The sequence below is a fragment of the Podarcis raffonei genome, chromosome 4 (assembly GCF_027172205.1).
Source record: "Podarcis raffonei isolate rPodRaf1 chromosome 4, rPodRaf1.pri, whole genome shotgun sequence".
NCBI lineage: Eukaryota > Metazoa > Chordata > Lepidosauria > Squamata > Lacertidae > Podarcis > Podarcis raffonei.
This window is the reverse complement of record NC_070605.1, coordinates 62,700,433-62,718,043: the sequence shown is the minus strand read 5'-3', so window position 1 is coordinate 62,718,043 and position 17,611 is coordinate 62,700,433. Positions and strand designations below refer to the sequence as shown.

At 41.7% G+C, this 17,611-nt stretch overlaps 1 protein-coding gene across 1 annotated transcript; it reads right to left on the bottom strand.

Moving 5' to 3' along the window:
- Window positions 1-12,698: 12,698 nt before the first annotated feature.
- TASL (TLR adaptor interacting with endolysosomal SLC15A4) lies at window positions 12,699-15,766 on the bottom strand. Its single transcript, XM_053387006.1, has 2 exons — window positions 15,587-15,766; window positions 12,699-13,799 (listed from the first exon to the last, which is right to left on the bottom strand). Exon 2 carries the CDS (start codon window positions 13,788-13,790, stop codon window positions 12,918-12,920), a length of 873 nt encoding a protein of 290 aa, XP_053242981.1. The 5' UTR covers window positions 13,791-13,799; window positions 15,587-15,766; the 3' UTR covers window positions 12,699-12,917.
- Window positions 15,767-17,611: the final 1,845 nt, after the last annotated feature.

The window sequence follows — 17,611 nt, the reverse complement described above, 5'->3', positions numbered from 1 at the left end:
ATCATCTCCATTTCTATTGCAACTAAACCTATATAATCCATATACATATGCTCTGAAGAAAGCTATTAAAAATACCAGAAAAGGTAATGATTGTAAAATGGCCTACAGCGTGAAGCTATATTGGTAGAAGAGTGACATCTTGTGGTGAACAGAAGAAAATAAAACAATGAGGTTTGTTTTAAAAGCAAGCATAAACTATTTTATTTCACTGTTGCTGAAACTGTAGCCCTTTCTGCTACAGATAATATTCATCAGTCTTCCCAGTACCTGACAATAGAACCTTAGTCTGCAATCCTTTACACATCTGCTCGGGATTAAGTCCAATTGAACCTCTGAGTACATAGGACTGCGCTGTCAATTTATTTATTTCATTTTTATCCAATCCCTTCCCTCGAAGACCACAGGGCAGCATGTATGGTTCTTCCTCGCCCTGTTTTTATCCTCCCAACAGCCCTGTAAGGTTAAGGTAGTTGAGGGCAATTGACCGATATGACATTCTCCTTGCTTCATCTTGCGGCCTGCCCTAGACCAAGGCTTATAGAAGGTAGAATTAGACTATTGGTAGATCTCTGGGTGATTGACAGTAGATGAACTAGGATTACTGATTTCCAGTTTTTCAAACAACAAAATGACTCCCTTGCCAAAAAAATTACACTGCTGAAGTGAAAACACGAGTTAATCTGGAGTAGATTTTTTTATGTGGGAAGGCTGTGGGTACCATTCTATTCTGTCACTCAAAACATAATCCTTGGCTCAAGGTCTTTTAATTCTATATTTTGCACTCAGTGGAGTTGGCAGTTTTTAGGTTCCTGATAAAAAACAACAACCCTGAATGTTTCAAAATTGACCAGCAAAATAAATGCATTACATACCTGTATCAGATTTATGTGGTATACAAGCACTATATTGTTCTTCCTTTGGTCAGTACTATGGAAGACATGTGTCTTCTGTCAATTTCCAGTTATGAAACAGCCAGTTTGTCATAGCAGCTACGTACATCCACAACCAATGCCCTGGGGGTAGCCAATGGGATGCCCTCGTGGTGGTGCTGGACTACATTTCCCATCAGCTCCAACCAGCATGATCAACTGTCAGGGATGATGAGAACTGTAGTCCAATAATGTATGGAGGGCACCATGAGAGCCATCTAGTCCAAACAGCTGCAATACAAGAATTTATTGTTTCTTTATTTATTTGTTTTGAGGGAAAACAGAGTAAATAATGTTCTCATATAATTGATAACTATTCGTGCATTCCTCCATGTCACAATACTGACATGAAAGCAGGACAAATTGGGAAGCAAAATCCACAGTAATATATGGAATGCAAACCCTAGGCAGAAAAGTGACATCAAAAAAGAAGAGGAGGAAGGTGGTATATATGGCCCTTGGCTCATCAGTCATGGGAAAGTTTCAACACTTGACATCCATTTTGCATCAAGAAGCAATTTATTCTAACCTGATGGCAAAAGATAGGCAAAACCTATATGTTTTACATTGGCATGCTGAAAATTACAAAATAAATCTTAAATAGTCTTCACCTGAAACATTAGACAACAAACAAGTCAAATATACTGGCTGGGGCATATGACTAATAGCACACTTACATAAAATGTGATGCTAGGAAAATTGCTTTTCTTGTTGGAAAGAAAGCCATACAAACCAATTATTGCAAAATCTAATGATGCATAAATTGGTTGCTGCAAGCAGCACACATCAAGAAATTCATGAAGCTTGCTTAACAGCCACCAGGATATGGAGAGTGTGTGCATCAAATTTAGGCACAGGAAATTACACCTTTTCACCTGCTGAGTGACTCATACAAAACCCGCAGATAGCAAAACCCATTCACAAGAGCAATGTATACCAGGGGTCAGCAAACTTTTTCAGCAGGGGGCCAGTCCACTGTCCCTCAGACCTTGTGGGAGGGGCAGACTATTTTTTTTAAAAAAGAACACGAATTCCTATGCCCCACAAATAACCCAGAGATGCATATTAAATAAAAGCACACATTCTACTCATGTAAAAATACACTGATTCCTGGACCACCCATGGGCCAGATTTAGAAGGCTACTGGGCTAGATCCAGCCCCCGGCCTTAGTTTGCCTACCCATGATGTATATTGTGTGTATAGATCTGACCATAGTTTATGACTGCACATAGGTACATGGCAGGACTGTACTCTTCTGCAGAGCATGCAATAACATGAATGCTGAAAAGAATGAACATGTCTTCAGGGCTCTGGGATAGTATTCTCATACAGACTGTATGGATGAGAGTATGAATGAAATTGCTAAAGGCTTCAGAGCACAGCAGCAAGAACTGAGTAGAACATGTCCTCATAGGTTTTCCCTGTTCCATTTTGTTTCACTTCTCATTATTTCACCTCCTTTCCTCTCTTTTCTTCCTCATTCCAACACAAAAGCTGGGGATGAAGTCTTTCCCCCAACCCAGTCTTGTGATCTTCATCTTAATCTCCAGAGCATGTTCAGGTTGCTTCAGGTTGATGGGTGCGGGCTGCACCACATCAAGTGATCATTTATGCAGAACAGGGCTTTCCTGCCCCCCCCCCAATGTTTTATTCAATTTGACACCTCTGCCTTGGTATGGGTCTAGCATTTTCTCATCTCTCAGTCAACTCTTGCTTTAAGTGTTGGCTGAGCAAGTCCAGTAGAGTATTAGGCCCCTGGTGTAAAGAGGGTAACTTCCCCAGAGGAATCTGAATCAGGGAGTGCTGTCTCTGGGATTCCCAGTTGCAGAGCTCTGAGACAGCACTGAGATCTGGGTCCGGGTGTGTTGTTGGTCTTCCTGATTCAGCTGGTTCAATCAGTAAAGCACAATATTATCTCTGAAATAAACAGACTTTTATGGCAATGAGATGAAACATTCACCTGAATGATGTCCTGTTTAAATTTCTCTTGAATGTCTGAGTTGTTGTATTCAGGTGTATATCAGATTAACAAAAATGTAAAGTACTCCTAAATTAGGGCATTTTTGTGTGTTGGTGTCATTTAAATTCCCCACTCCCCCTTCCCCACCCTGGAAGCTCTAAACATTTCACACATCAGTTTGGCTGTGTGTCTATACAGGAAGCCTTCCAAATCCATCAGCCTTGTAAAGAAAAAATCCCTTTGAGAAGTAATGGTGGGTTTTAAATGCATTTTAGCATATGAAATATATGAACAGCATGTCAGACTCCCTTTGCTCATACTTTACAATTGATTTGCTACAGCTGCTGCCAGAAGTGGAGTCCTAAGGAAGAAAAGGATGAGTTCTTTCATCTCAATAGGCTGTCTTGTACTAATATTTGAACAAGAATATTTCAGCCATTATGGCTCAGATGTCCTCGGAGAAAGAAAGATATGTGAGAACGGAAGTCCGGATCTCTGGTAAAGCACTCCAGCTGACACTACACTTTAGGCAGCCAACGGTTGCCTCTCCTGACTAACGTAGCCCCTAATTTCTCATTTCCTTTCAAGCCATCCAAAGCAGGATGGAAGGAAACAAAATTATTATTTGAAATATTTATTCTCTTTCCTTACCATTTATCTATCCAGTCATTCCTATTTAGCTCCTCCCACCAACATCTGAAGAACTGTGGCCATATTTTCCCTTGTACTTCCAAGATAATGAAATATTTGATTGTCCAGCCCTTTACGGTGATTTTGGCTCTACTCCATCTACAAAAGAAGAAGCAAGGGCGGGTAGAGTAGGAAGAATGTTCAAGAAGCTGGGTGGACGGAAAAGGGAAATGGGCTATTTAATGGGAATTTACAAAATCATTTCAAAACTCCCAAAATCCCTTTTCACCTCAGACCATACTGCTCTTTTACAGAATACCGGCAGTACTTGAGTTGAAATTAGGGAAATGAGGTATACTATGAATGATCTCAATTATCCAAGAGCTGTATGGTGAAGAAAAAGTGGTACCGCCCACTCACAAAAGGAAGGTGTCAGCTGACTCAGTCAAATTCAAAGGTTTGTGGAAGTACAAAAATTCTCCAGACAAAAATATTGAGGAGAACACACACACCCCAAAAGGAGCCCAGTCATGGCTGAGCTTGAGCAGTGGGCATGAAATGCTGATTGACCATTGGGGAGAAATGAAACTGAGAAGATGGAGGAACACAATGGAGTGTGCAGAATGCTGAAGAGTAGCTCTCCACATACTGCAACATTTTGCTGTGTTTTCCACATGTGATTAATATACTGTACAAAACGGCATACTGGAAATGAGCTTAGACGGTTCTGTCTGTCACCCTACTCCTAGTGCATTTACCCAGCAGTGGAAGTGCAGCATTTTATCATGCCAGCCCTGAAGAACTTTTGAGGTCCAAATCTTCTTCTTCTTGGCACAGCAGCAGCTGCAGCATGGCTGCTCACATTCTGTTTGCCAGTAACATTTGATGCAATCTGGTCACGGGATGAGAGGGCAGCAAAGCGATCACTTCCCACACCAGCACCACAAGGCACCCATGCGACACTTGCATGATAAGGAACCACAAAGTATCAGCCTCTGCATGTGAATCTTGTCCTTCCAATGTGTCTGGCAAGGGAGCAGAAACAGTCACGTCACACAGTACAGTGTCTGCCTGTGAGGTAGGACACAAAACAGTGAACAGCTAAGCAGCAACCAAGATGAAGGACAGGCTCATATCCTTATGGGCAGGTATGTGCCTGCACAGTATGTTCTGAACTGTGTCCTTGGCTGTTTCTAATAGCAACTAAGAAGGTCAGACTCCGCTCCCTCTTGGTTGCTACTCAGAGACAGGGGCCACTTACTGCATTTTCTCTCCTCCCACAATAACACCCACTTTTTTGAATGAATGTGAATGGAGAGAGAGAGAGAGAGAGAGAGAGAGAGAGAGAGAGAGAGAGAAGTACAGTGAGGCATCCACCAACAATTTGGGAAAATGCAGTTTTAGGCAGGGCTGTCTTACCCATGGGCACTAGGTGCAGGGCACCCAGGCACCCGGCTCTCAGGGGCACCAGGCCAAGAGTCCAGGGCCCGAGAATTGAGTCCAGGGAAGAGCCCGTCTGTCGGTCGGAGTGCTGCGGCGGGCTCTTCCGCTGCAGGCGGCTCTGCGCCATGAGTTCGGGGTGACTGAGTCAGCGAGACGCTGAGGCAGCCAGCTAGCTCTGCCTTCCTGTGTGCTTGGGACTGAGCAACCTGGGGGGTGTGTGCGCTGGGCGGATCTTTGTACCTCAGCACTGCGTATGCTTAAGACAGCCCTGGTTTTAGAAAAGCAAGATTATTCACTCATACACGCACCCTTCTCCAAAAAGAACTGAAAAGATTGGTAGAGTTCTACAAAGTTATATTAGTCCACAGATTATGCCAATAAAGTCCGAATGAATGAATGAATGAATGAATGAATGAATGAATGAATGAATGATAGTCCATAACTCAGTACAGTGATATGACTTTCAGGTTTCTTCCAGGCAAGGGGATCCATACTGTAAATGAGTCATTCAGATCTCACAAACAGGTCATTGCCAACAGGGGTTTGTTTGGTTTTTTTAAAAACTTACAAGGTTTTCTCCCGAAAGGGTAAATCTGAATTAAATAGTAAGTGCTGTGGGGGAGGGGGAATACAGGCTGGCTTTGGGATCATCATGTGGACCCTCCTATATATAAAACTCTGCCTGCATGAGGAGCAAGAATCCTACAATAGACACTCATCTCGGTAGCACCTTAAGATTCAGCTCTTACTTCAACAGCTTGAATTAGCTCAGTGTTTAAAATCTTATTTTATTATATTTTTAGCTTTCTCGTCTGCGTGTGCATGACGAGCATGCTGTGGCATCAAGAAAGTCAAATGATTTGACAAAAAATAATCACTTTCCTTCTGTTATCGTTCAGTTTGGAGTCTCACATGAGACTGAAATTTCAGTACTTTTCCATTCACTAGAATATTCATTGATCTGCTCATGCAACCAGCACGAATTTTATCTAACTCCTGAGACAGAGGAAACAATAGCTAAGGAAATGATTAACATCTAAAACAGTTGTTTTGTTTCTGTTAAACGTTCCAGTAGTTTCTGCCAAAATGAAAGTTTCATTCAGCGTGGTTTAATCTGAGAAGGTTCCCAGAGTGGTTTAATCTGCCTTCCCTGGGAACTCTGAGCTGTAATTCCAGACCCTCCAAGTGTCCCTATTTTCCAGCGACAGTCCCAGATTTACAGAAGCCATCCCAGTTTCTAATTTGATCCCAGAATTTCCTGCTTTCCCTAAGGACGTCCCTATTTTCACTGGAGAAATGTTGCGAGGGTATAGAGTTATCCTACCCCCAAGCCATCTGAAGACAGCCCTGTATAGGGAAGTTTGTTTAATGTTTAATGTTTTATATATGTTGGAAGCTACCCAACTGGAGCAACTCTGACTGCACAGTGTAAATAGTAAAATTATTATTATGGAATAGGATGTCCCTATTTTTATCAGAGAAATGGGCATGTAATTCTAGATCTGTAAAGGGAATATGGGTCCTCTAACAGCTCTCAGCACCCTTAGCAAACTTCAGTTCCCAGGATCCTTTGGTGGAAGCCTTGACTATTTAAAGTGACATGATACTGCTTTAAATGAAAGGAAGTTCTGTAAAAATACCTGTCCTTCTCCAAAAATGTACATTGTAAGCTGTTGGGAGGTGGAGCGAAACAACATCTGGAGGGCATAAAATTTCACAGAGCCACAGCTCTCTGTAAATGCAGTCAAGTTGCTCTAACAGAAATATCGTACTCACTAGCTTGTCAGAAGCCTCTTCTATCTTCCTTTCTTCAAGTCTGTGGGCAGTGAGACAGAATAATCAAAGTAGCTGCACCTGTGCCTCATTCCAGGTGCAACTGCCATTAGTAAATAGGTCCTAACAATGACACTTAGAGAAATTTCAGATTGAGTGAGAATCGTTTCTGTGCTAAAGCTCTACTTCCCTATCAGTCAAAATTATCACTTCCATTTCTGGTCACTTGAGGAAGTGCCTCCTCATCGTTTATGACAAGAAACACAGGTGGCTGCTGGCACGTACCAAACCCACAGACTGGACATTGTTGGTATTCCCCTCATCACTTCACATTTTATTTTAGAAGAAAACAGGCACTAACAAATTAAACTGCTGAACAGAAAATAATTTGAATAGGTTAGAATTTCCCTTTCTTAAAGTATCATTTATCCACCCTCAGAGTAAACAACAGGTTAATTATTTACCACAGGAATTCTATTAGCCCAGGATTGTTCCTGTTCTTATGCTAAATTACTCTTTAAAAGTGGCACTTTCTCACTCTCACTGGCTATCCTATCCATAGAAGCAAACAAGCTAGGAATAATTATTTCCTAAGTACCTTTTAGGGTATTTGCAGAGCCAGAGAATAGAGATACGAGTACATGAATGTAATGTTACAACCAGATATAACATGCAGAGTAAAGCGCTACTTAACATGAGCAAGGGATGTGCTGGGATAACAGAACTGGGACCTATATGAATGAGAGATTTATTTTTAGGCTGAAATACGATGCACACTAAGGGCACAATCAAAATCTCCTCTTTCCCTTGTCAGCAAGGTTTTACAGAGCAGCAGGACCATGGCTGTATCTGTAGCCCTGCTCCACACAGCAATCAGGGTGAAACAAGAGCAGGGGGAGGGGGTATCAGATCCGGAGCAAGAATTCAGCCCAGATTGGGCCCGATGCTGTTGCACAATGGCAGTGAAACCAGTCTAGGACCCAATGGATCCTGGAGGCAACTCATCCTCTCCCCACCTTGCATTGCCCGGTTTTGGGACTTTTCACTGGCTACCATGGATGCCGATCTCATCAGTGACCTACCCACATTCAGCAGAAGCCTTGTATAGCAGGCAAAGTTGGAGAAAGGGATGGCTCCACTAAATGAAAAAAACCCGACCTGGTTTGGATTGTTCTGTCCCTTGCAAAAAAATCACCACTGAATTCAGTGGGACTTAGCATGCATAGAACTGCAAACGTGTGTTTCTTAACAGGCTCAGCATCAGCATCTGGCACCTGTGAGAAGCTGCTTTGGCTCCTGCACCCAGGCAGGACCCATCAGTGCTGATGCCTGCCCTGGGTCGGACCACCTAAACAGGATATGGGCATGCCATTTTAAATTTTCCATTATGCTCCAGGGCACCTGACATAGCACTATTCTATTGTGGAAGATTTTAAATAGGAACAGGTAGCTGCCACTACAGCCAGGTAAGTCCTTGGCCAGGTGGGTCCACTGGTGTAGGAAAGAGCACTTAGGACACTTTACTGAGGGTTTCTTCAATCTTGGAGCCAACTCTGTTTTTTAAAACCCAAAATTGGCAGGACTGCTTTGCAGTAGTCCCTGATCTTAAAGACAGCTAGAAGGCAAGGATCAGAGGTTATCTGAATACATCAAAATGGAACAAAGATCAATGACTTTTCTTGTATGCAGTTGATCTTTATTATTTGAATGCAGCCACATGGTCAATGAAAACCCCCCACAGCTCATGCCAATTGAAATGTAAATGGAACAGAAGCTAAAACTGTCTTATCTTCTAACAATTTCTGTTAGTTTTTAAACACTTGTAGGTTCCTTTACATGTATCAGTGGTGTAATGACTCTTGTAATGTATTTAATAGAGGCTGTCATCAAATTCATTGCCTGTTAGACAAACACTTGAGACAAGAGATTAAAGCATTAGGAAATAATTTGGCCCTGCCTTAAAAATAATGTACTGAAAAATAGAGGCATGCAAAATATTCATGGTTTCAACTTGTTTTCATGAATATGATTACATCACTTCACATTTTTATCTCACCATGTTTTCTAGAATATATATTGATTATCAAAGATTCAGTAACGCTTCATAAGTAATCTGTGTGTCCCGGGTTCCATCTGGAATTTCCTTGAATTAAGATCACTGAACATCTGTAATGTAGAAATATTTTTTTTCCCTGGTAGCTGTGTTCACTTCAGAATAGGGGCCATATAGCATTATTTGCTATTTCAAAAGTGTGTGCATGAAGCTATTTCTATGAGCTACACACCACCTGCTCTTCACATACCTAAGCCAAGAATGTAGATACTTGGAAAACTGAAGTGTTTGACAAGTTTCAACTTCTGTGAGATGAAACCACACATAACTTCCCAGATTCCTGCGCGCAGAATTCTTTTTTTTAAGCCTTAAAGTATACCACACCCGACAACAAGCTTTGAAGTACACCACTTACAAATATTTGAAATACGACTCCCCACATATAAAAAACACTAAGGGTGCAAATTTTTACTACATATTTGTGCAAAAGATGCACACATGGCCTGCCACTTAAATTTCTACAACCTCAGTATTCAACTAATTTTTACTCAGAGTAGACCCATAGAAATAAAAGAACTTGACTAACTTAGGATCATTGATTTCAGTGGGTTTACTCTTAGAAAATAGTGGGTCTGCTCTTAGAAAATAGTTGCCTACAACCCAGAGTAACACAAACAACATTAGCTATTGCACATGGTGATTGCTATGGGGAACAGTGTTGGGATATGAGTACTACGCAGCTGCAAACTAGCCGCTCGGTGTTTACATCACATGATGGCCCTGACCATGGGACAGGATGTTTCAGGGAGTTCACAGGGCAATTCACAGGGATTTGTTCTTTGTGTAATATGAGACCTTCCTGTTGCTTTTGTGAAGGAAGTCTCTTGCAGTTGCTTGGTGGAGACTGAACTGAACGGACATGTTTTGTACAGAAATAAACTAGAGATGTAGACTTTCTGACTTTCTTCTTTCTCCTGCTGGTATGCTAGGAGGAAAAGGGGGTGTGCATCTTCCACGCTGGGAGATGTCGCCTATCAAGATCTTCCTGGACTGCGGGGATGCCAGCCAGGGTAGATCACCGGCAAACAAACCCCAGGAGCCGGGGAGAGGGGCCAGCCTCTCCCGAGGGGGCGAGTTTTCCAACAAACAGGTGTTACTTGCCAGTGTTTTCCACAGCAAATGTACAAAATAGTGAAGTAATTAATGCATGTACACTCACCTTTAAACATTTTATGTGTCCACATCTGTAAATCCTGGTTCTCATCTGGGAACCCAAACAGAGAGGGAAAAGTTCCACTGCACAAGTGTAAATCCTTGCATAAATGGAAAAAGAGCCTTGCCACCTATTGTTTTTGTCTTACAGAAGAGCAGGATCCGATAAAGGAACCATGACATGAGCTGCTTCATTTGCTTTAATCCACCTTCACAAAGGGGTGCACACATAGATCAACTTTCTTCACTTAAATGGGGACTATCCTTAGATATGAGAGATCTATGCAAGGATATATGAATGCAAACATTATTCATCTGCATTGCTTCCAAAGGGTGTGCATATCTATATAGAGGGGAACAACTGCACAGTTGCTTTGAACAGCAAAGAGTCTTCTCTTCCCACTCCCATTGACAGATAAGGAAACAACAGCTGCAAAACAGGCACATGCAGAAAGTCCACAAAAAGTGGAGCGAATGGGTATATTAGAGCTTCTCTACCCACAGGAATTTGCCAGCTCAGTCTAAGTAACAAGTTAAAAAGAAAATGTTCTATTACCCAGTAAATATGAATTTTAAAATATATATCATGGGGATAACTCAGTCCTTCCCCTATACAAGGCAATGAAACTCTTCACACATTTGTACACTTCTAGTGCAGCTTTGCAAAGAGAGTGAAATAAAGTACCGTAATTCTGAAGTTGTGAAAGTGAAACAGAGAGCAAGCTACAGATAGGTAGCCGTGTTGGTCTGCCATAGTCAAAACAAAAATTTTTTTTTCCTTCCAGTAGCACCTTAAAGACCAACTAAGTTAGTTCTTGGTATGAGCTTTCGTGTGCATGCACACTTCTTCAGATACACAGAGCAAGCTGTGATCTTTGTAACCCTGACTAGTAACTGCTGCAAATGGTTTATAAAGCAGAGGTGCTGGGTTTTCCCCAGCTTTGAAGTGCTGTCTTTGGAATTCACATTCTGTTACATTTCAGTTATTTGTTCAATTCAATGAAAACAACAAATACTGGTTAAGGACAAGATTAATTGCCACCAAATCTGTTCATATGCTTAGGAAGCAATCATGACCCTGGCTCCTGCTGCTCCATGGTGCTGAATGGCTACAACGGCATCCTCAGCCCTGCCACAAATGGGGCAGAAACTGTGGGGTGTGCAGGTGTTCATTTTTACGTTATAAATGCAAAGCACAAAATTGAGGATACAATGCCAAGTTAGGGTATACATACATATGACAGTTCTATTTGCCAGACTTTCAGAATAGAGCCTCGGCTCCCTTTCTGAATTATGGCTAGATCCATAGCAACCCTTTAGAAAGAATCTGCAATTGCGCATTAGATCTGTGAGAGTAGGAATAAGTGTGGGTTGAGTGTTATGGCACAGACTTCTAACTGTAGAGAAGAAAAAGTAAATTACAGGAAATTGAAAGTATCACTGCAAAATTGGGTGGGGGGGAGGTCTGCTTTTAACATACTTGGCCATAGTATCATTTCCTTGTTGTATGGCTTTCCATTGTTGCAGGGCTGCCCAAAAACTGTCTGAACTCACTGAGAAAAATATTGAGACGAAACATCTTTATTTTTATTGGTCATGACTAACTGATCTTCACCGCAATCACATTTTCATTCCATTCACTGGACCACTAGTGATAAGAGTTTATTTGTTGATGACATAATAAAAAATGAAAACTAATCAAGTTTCTCCTTTTGTTCAAGTGGCAAAGACCTATGACAATTGATACCCTGTGCAATGCAAAGTTTCAAGTCAAGTCAAACCAGTTACACCAGTCCTCATCATCAGATATGACACAGTGGGGTGGGGAGAGCTTATGGTCTAAAATGGAAGAGAAAAGGAGGTAGAGGTAGGGAGGCAAGGGGACAATATGTGGTCATTTCAATTAGACATATGTTGGCTTTAGTTGCAATAAGGAAGTGTGGCTAAGGAACACGAGGGACCAGGAATTCTACAGGGAAACGGGGAGAGAATACAAGTAATAGGAATGTAAACAAGAGAGTGGGCAAGGGAATGCCATCATTTTTGGAAAAGCTGTCTCAGGCAGAATCAGGAGTTCAAGCAATCAGGGTCCACAGATGCTCTATAGGACCCTCTGGCAATTTCTGGAGTTCTCAAGGTGTGATGGGAGAAGCAAGGACAGAGTAGGCACTGGGATAAAGGTGTCATGCAGTCCTATACCACCTGGGCAGACACACAGTCATCTACACAATGGTTTATTTGTTTGTTGGTTGGTTTATTAAATTTGTTAGTCATTTTATATTGCCCAGGGCAAACCAAAGTGACTTAAAGCCACCCAAGCAGACAGACAAAAATACCACATAGAAACATTAAAACCAAGAAGGGGGTAGAAATGCACTTGGAGGCTCAAGGTATTGGGAAGGGAGGAAAATAATTACCGGCACACACTGAAAGGGATATTTAGAATTAGTACTGTGCTGAATTCCCATGAGGTTTAATTTTTAATTGCAAAATCTTCCAATGGGGAAACAACTCTCTTCTTCATGCCTGTTTGAAGCCACCATTCCTCCAACCTACTGCTGCTTGATGAAGGGAGGTGGACACAAAATGGTCCCCATTGCCAAGGCAACAGGGCCAATGTTTCTTCTCATTAGGATACAAAACAGTGTGATGCAATGGGACAACAACCACATTTGGGTTAATAAAATGTGGAAATGTGGAAGTAGGCTTATTGGAAGGAAGCATGAAGCATTTACATTTGGGGGGGGGAGGCATCTAAGGTTTCTGTATGGTTTACAAACCAAGCCTTCTTGCAGGAGTTCGCCTATATAATAGTTAGTATTTGGTGCTCTGACCATATCCCAGGGACTTCACCTTACTGAAACGAAACTTACTTTTAACAAAGGTGACTCAGAAATGTCTAGGTGCAGGCTTTATTTATTTAGTCACAGTGCTAAACTGAGAAATGTGAAGACTAGGAGTGCTCATTTCAGTGGAGATTTTCCCACTGGCTAGTCGCAATAGGCAGTTAATGACCATATCCTTGGCTTGGGTGGTCTTCATGTTCCTTTCTTGTGATAGCTTCATGCTGATTTGATCTACATTGGTCATTATGAATTCTGATGCCAAGATCTGAGTAGGGGATGCACTGCTACCCATGCCATCCATGATATACTGCTTGTACAGCTCCACCACCTTCTCCTCCAAGTAGTTATTCAGTAGTGAATTTGAGAGGGGTTGCTGGTGTTGCATGATGCTAGCCACTCTCCAGCATGAAGAATACCTATTGGTTGGCTTGCGAGGGACCTCAGCAGGTGGCATTGGTATGGATTCCATTGGTGGTGGTATCTCTGATGACTCCAGGAATGGACCTATCCCACTGTCATAGGTAAAATCTGTTTTAACTGAACTCATAGGCAGTACCTGGTCACCAGCAATATGCAGGTCATTGTAATTCTTGCAAATGCTTTTACAAGAAGGTGGAACTAGGTAAGTGTCTCTGTTGATAGCAGGTCCTGTACAGATTTCCACAGCTGGAGATATTTGCCTTTCCAGTACTGGATTTGGAGTCTGTGTATCCACCTGCCTTCTGCTGTTTCTGTTTTCATTGGAACAAACAGAGAAGATGAACTTGCCAACAGACTTACATCTCCAAAAGAGATTTCTGTCCTGTGTTTCCTCTGTTGATTCATAGGTGATGCCATTCAAAGACCTCATCTCATGTACTGTCTCTTCTCCTTGGTTGCAAGCGAGCTTGTAATTCATGAGATCATGATAAGGAATTATACAGAGGTACCCTTCTGACAACATCCTCTAGAACTGGAAAAGAGAAAGAGCTAGCATGAAGCACAATGTGGCAGGTAAGGGAATGGTATAACAGGAGCAAACAGCAAGTGACATAAGTATGTAAAGTACAACTGAAACCATCACCAGCTACTAGGGAGATAAGAAACATCAGCCAGATTGCAATAAATTCTAGGTCATTAAATGCATGCTAATTCCAGAGTGGGATGGGGTTTGTGAAGCTTTGCCTGCATTCACACTGCAGCTGATTCTGATTTCCTAACATTTCCTTGTTATTTTGCACATTAAATTTGAGCTTTCACAATATGTAAAAGCCACTTTTTGAAAACTAATGGAATGTAATGGAGCACAAGTTTAGTGCTCATTTGATTCTGGGGGGGGGGAGCATTTGCAGCCCCCTTAAAAAGGAAAATCATGGAAGTTTAGCATGGCAAAGCATGTGCTCTATCATTGAACTACAGCCCTTCCCCTGAAAGGTTCTATGGATCTAGAAAAAACGGAAAGTAGAAAAATCCGAAGAAAGTAATGTCGGAGGCGAGTAGGCTGCATATCATCTGAGATGACCTAGCCACATACTTTTCTTTCACATTCTAATCACAGCTTATGTTAACATACAAATGGCAAGAAACAAGAAGTGCCACAAAGTTTGACATCAGAGAATACATAATGGATTGTTTGTTCTCTTTCATCCTACAGATGTTTACAGGGCTTAGGAAACAGTTGAACATTATGCTTCAAGTATAAGTTGGAAGGCTGTTAGTTAAGAGAGAAAATGGCAGTGGTTTCAGGGAAACAGAAGAGAGGTTATTTATTCTATTTAAGAAAGGCATAGAACCAAACAACAATGGGGGTTTTTTGGTGGCGGGGGTGAGGTAGAGGAGAATTACAAAATGTTCCTGGCAACTTTCTGAATAACAGCAGAGAAGTTCTGCTCTTTTTATTTTGGGGTTTCAGGTTCTTAAACTATTTCTTTATAACATTCCCCCCTTTTTTACAGTTAGAGGGATGTTGCCCAGCTATTCACACCCATTGCCTACAGCTACTCTTCCTAGAGATAATGGATCTCTGCATAAGAAGAGTGTGCAGAGGAAAGGACACTCAAAAACACCGTCTGCACAGCTTGTGTGGAGCTGACTAGAAATGCAATAGTATTGTCCATCTACTATTACTCTGCTTTTAGGCACTATAAGAAAATCTTGGAGAGCATAAATCTTGGTGCATGTCTTACTGCACAGTCAGAGTTAGTCAGCTATTGCTGTGTATGTGACCTATTACATCTATATGAAATTAAGGGTGGATTTGGTCAATTACAGTATCTATGAAGGCAGCGTATTATAGTTCCTTGATCTTTCCTTCTCTTAGTATATGGTTTAAGTTCAATTTCAGTTATATTTTTGACACAAAAATATCTGCCATTTTTGTAAATGCATGCTACAAAATTAAATCCACTCAACAATAACAAATTACCCCCTCCCCGCTCAATTAGGACAAGACAGCTTCAACCATGAAGCGCATTGATCCATAACCAACCAAGTGTATGCAGTGGGTCCAAGATGGCATTGTTTTAATTTGAGGAGGTTATAAATGGATGTCATACTTCAGTAAAGTAATCAGCATTCTGAGAACCATTGAAAGCCATTGGGTAAGTTTCACTCAATAAGATAATGCACATTTAATTTCCACCCAAGTTCTTCAGTTAAACTGGTTTCATAAAGGGTGTACATCAGAGACACACAGCAGATAACCCAATGCACACACAAGAAAAAATAATCTTTATATGGTATAGTCTAGTTCTCACTTACCTTGAAGAACTAAACTGCTCCTTAAGGCAAGGACTGTGCAGCAGCTTGCAATGTTGTGCAGAAATGTTGCACAGGCATTTGGTTGCCTTAAAAGCTTCTTATGTAACACTTCTTTTCCGTTACTGTAGCTCATGGGTAAGAGTTTCATTTACAGCCTTGTAGGTGGCAAGTGGTTTCCACACACACTGCCCCCCCCCCGGGTCTCAAGTCACAATAGGTTTTTAAACGGAAGTCTCTGTGCAGGGCATAGGAGCAGCTTTATAAATAACCTTCTGCTGTCAAACAACTTTTAATTCTTTCTTCCTCTTTTTGTTCCCACACAAAGCCTTTTTGTGAAACTGTCTGTTGTTAAAATAGTTTGTTGCTGCCTAATCTGTGTTCACCTATCAGCCAATATTTCCAGACTCCTGTCACTGAGAACTAGAAACATTTTTATTTACAGGCTGTTCATCATAAAGTAAAGCCTGTTGGGTAGCATTGCATGCAGACATAAAGAAATCTTTTAATATATAATTTATATTCATTTAATAAAATGTATGCACCGCTTGAGTATATATTTAAGAACCCTCAAAGTGGTGTGTGTGTGTGTGTGTGTGTGTGTGTGTGTGTGTGTATATATATATAAAAATTATCAATAAGAACCATAATTTCAGACTTTTGAAATAGCAAACAGAAATCTGAGCTATGATCAGGAGAAACTGAAATTTCCTCCTTTATTTTTAGACTTGTGGTAGAATGCTTAATAAGCCATCATTTGCCATCTTTGGCTGTTGATCATTTTTACGTACAACTGCTGTCTTTTATCTGTAAGTAGGAACTTTCCTTGTCTTGGGGAAAGGCCATTACTCAGTGGTGAAGCACATGCAAAAGGTACTGGGTTCAACCTCCTTTATCTCCAGGTTAGGGCTGGGAAAGACTGTCTGAGATCCTGGAGAGGCACAGCTAGATAGGCCATTGGTCTTATTTGGTATAAAATGGCTTCCTACCTTTTTCTCACACACGTGTCTGAGATCTGTGGTTTTTACTGTGCAGTCTGCCACTGACGTGGGTGGCGCTGTGGGTAAAAGCCTCAGCGCCTAGGGCTTGCCAATCGAAAGGTCAGCGGTTCGAATCCCCGCGGCGGGGTGCGCTCCCGTTGCTCGGTCCCAGCGCCTGCCAACCTAGCAGTTCGAAAGCACCCCCAGGTGCAAGTAGATAAATAGGGACTGCTTACTAGCGGGAAGGTAAACAGTGTTTCCGTGTGCGGCTCTGGCTTGCCAGAGCAGCGATGTAACGCTGGCCACGTGACCCGGAAGTGTCTCCGGACAGCGCTGGCCCCCGGCCTCTTGAGTGAGATGGGCGCACAACCCCAGAGTCTTTCAAGACTGGCCCGTACGGGCAGGGGTACCTTTACCTTTACCTTTTACTGCCACTGAAAGCTTTAATTTGATGGTGGTTTGAGTAACACAATGTGAATTCAAAATGAGCTGTTCTAATTATTCTGTATCCAACTTTTACTCAGATTCTTTGGGGAAATGAAGTGTGCATGTGTGTGTTTTCTTATTCAGCCTAGTGGTGATGGGGGAGACAGCTCTGGGGGGGGGGGCAAGAAGCAGCATGACACTCTAGAATTGCAAAGTTGGCTCACAGGCCCTCAAAGGTTGGCAACCCCAATTTCTAAATGGGCTTAAGAAAGAGGGTTACTTTCCCTCCTCAGATTTGAAAATGCAAAGTGCATTTCCTCCAGGGTATCCTCTAAGCATATTGATGCACATACCAGTGCCTTCAGAGTTAGTTTAAAAATGGCATACAGTGAGTGATTACATAAGATTTAAAACAGTGTAGAAGCAACCTTGGTCTAGCCTCTAAACTACAGCAATGTGATCTGATCTTCTAAAACATTGTGGTTGTTATGTTTGGAGCTATGTTGTTTTGTATGTGATAAAAAATTGTTTTCAAAAAAATAATAAGAATACTCTTTTAAAAAAAGAACATTGATCTACTCTGATACCTGATACCATCAGCTATGTTGTAAGAAGTAAGCAA

Bases quoted from the DNA above. Each gene is read 5' to 3' on its own strand.
- TASL (XM_053387006.1), bottom strand. From the start codon at position 13,790: ATGTTGTCAGAAGGGTACCTCTGTATAATTCCTTATCATGATCTCATG.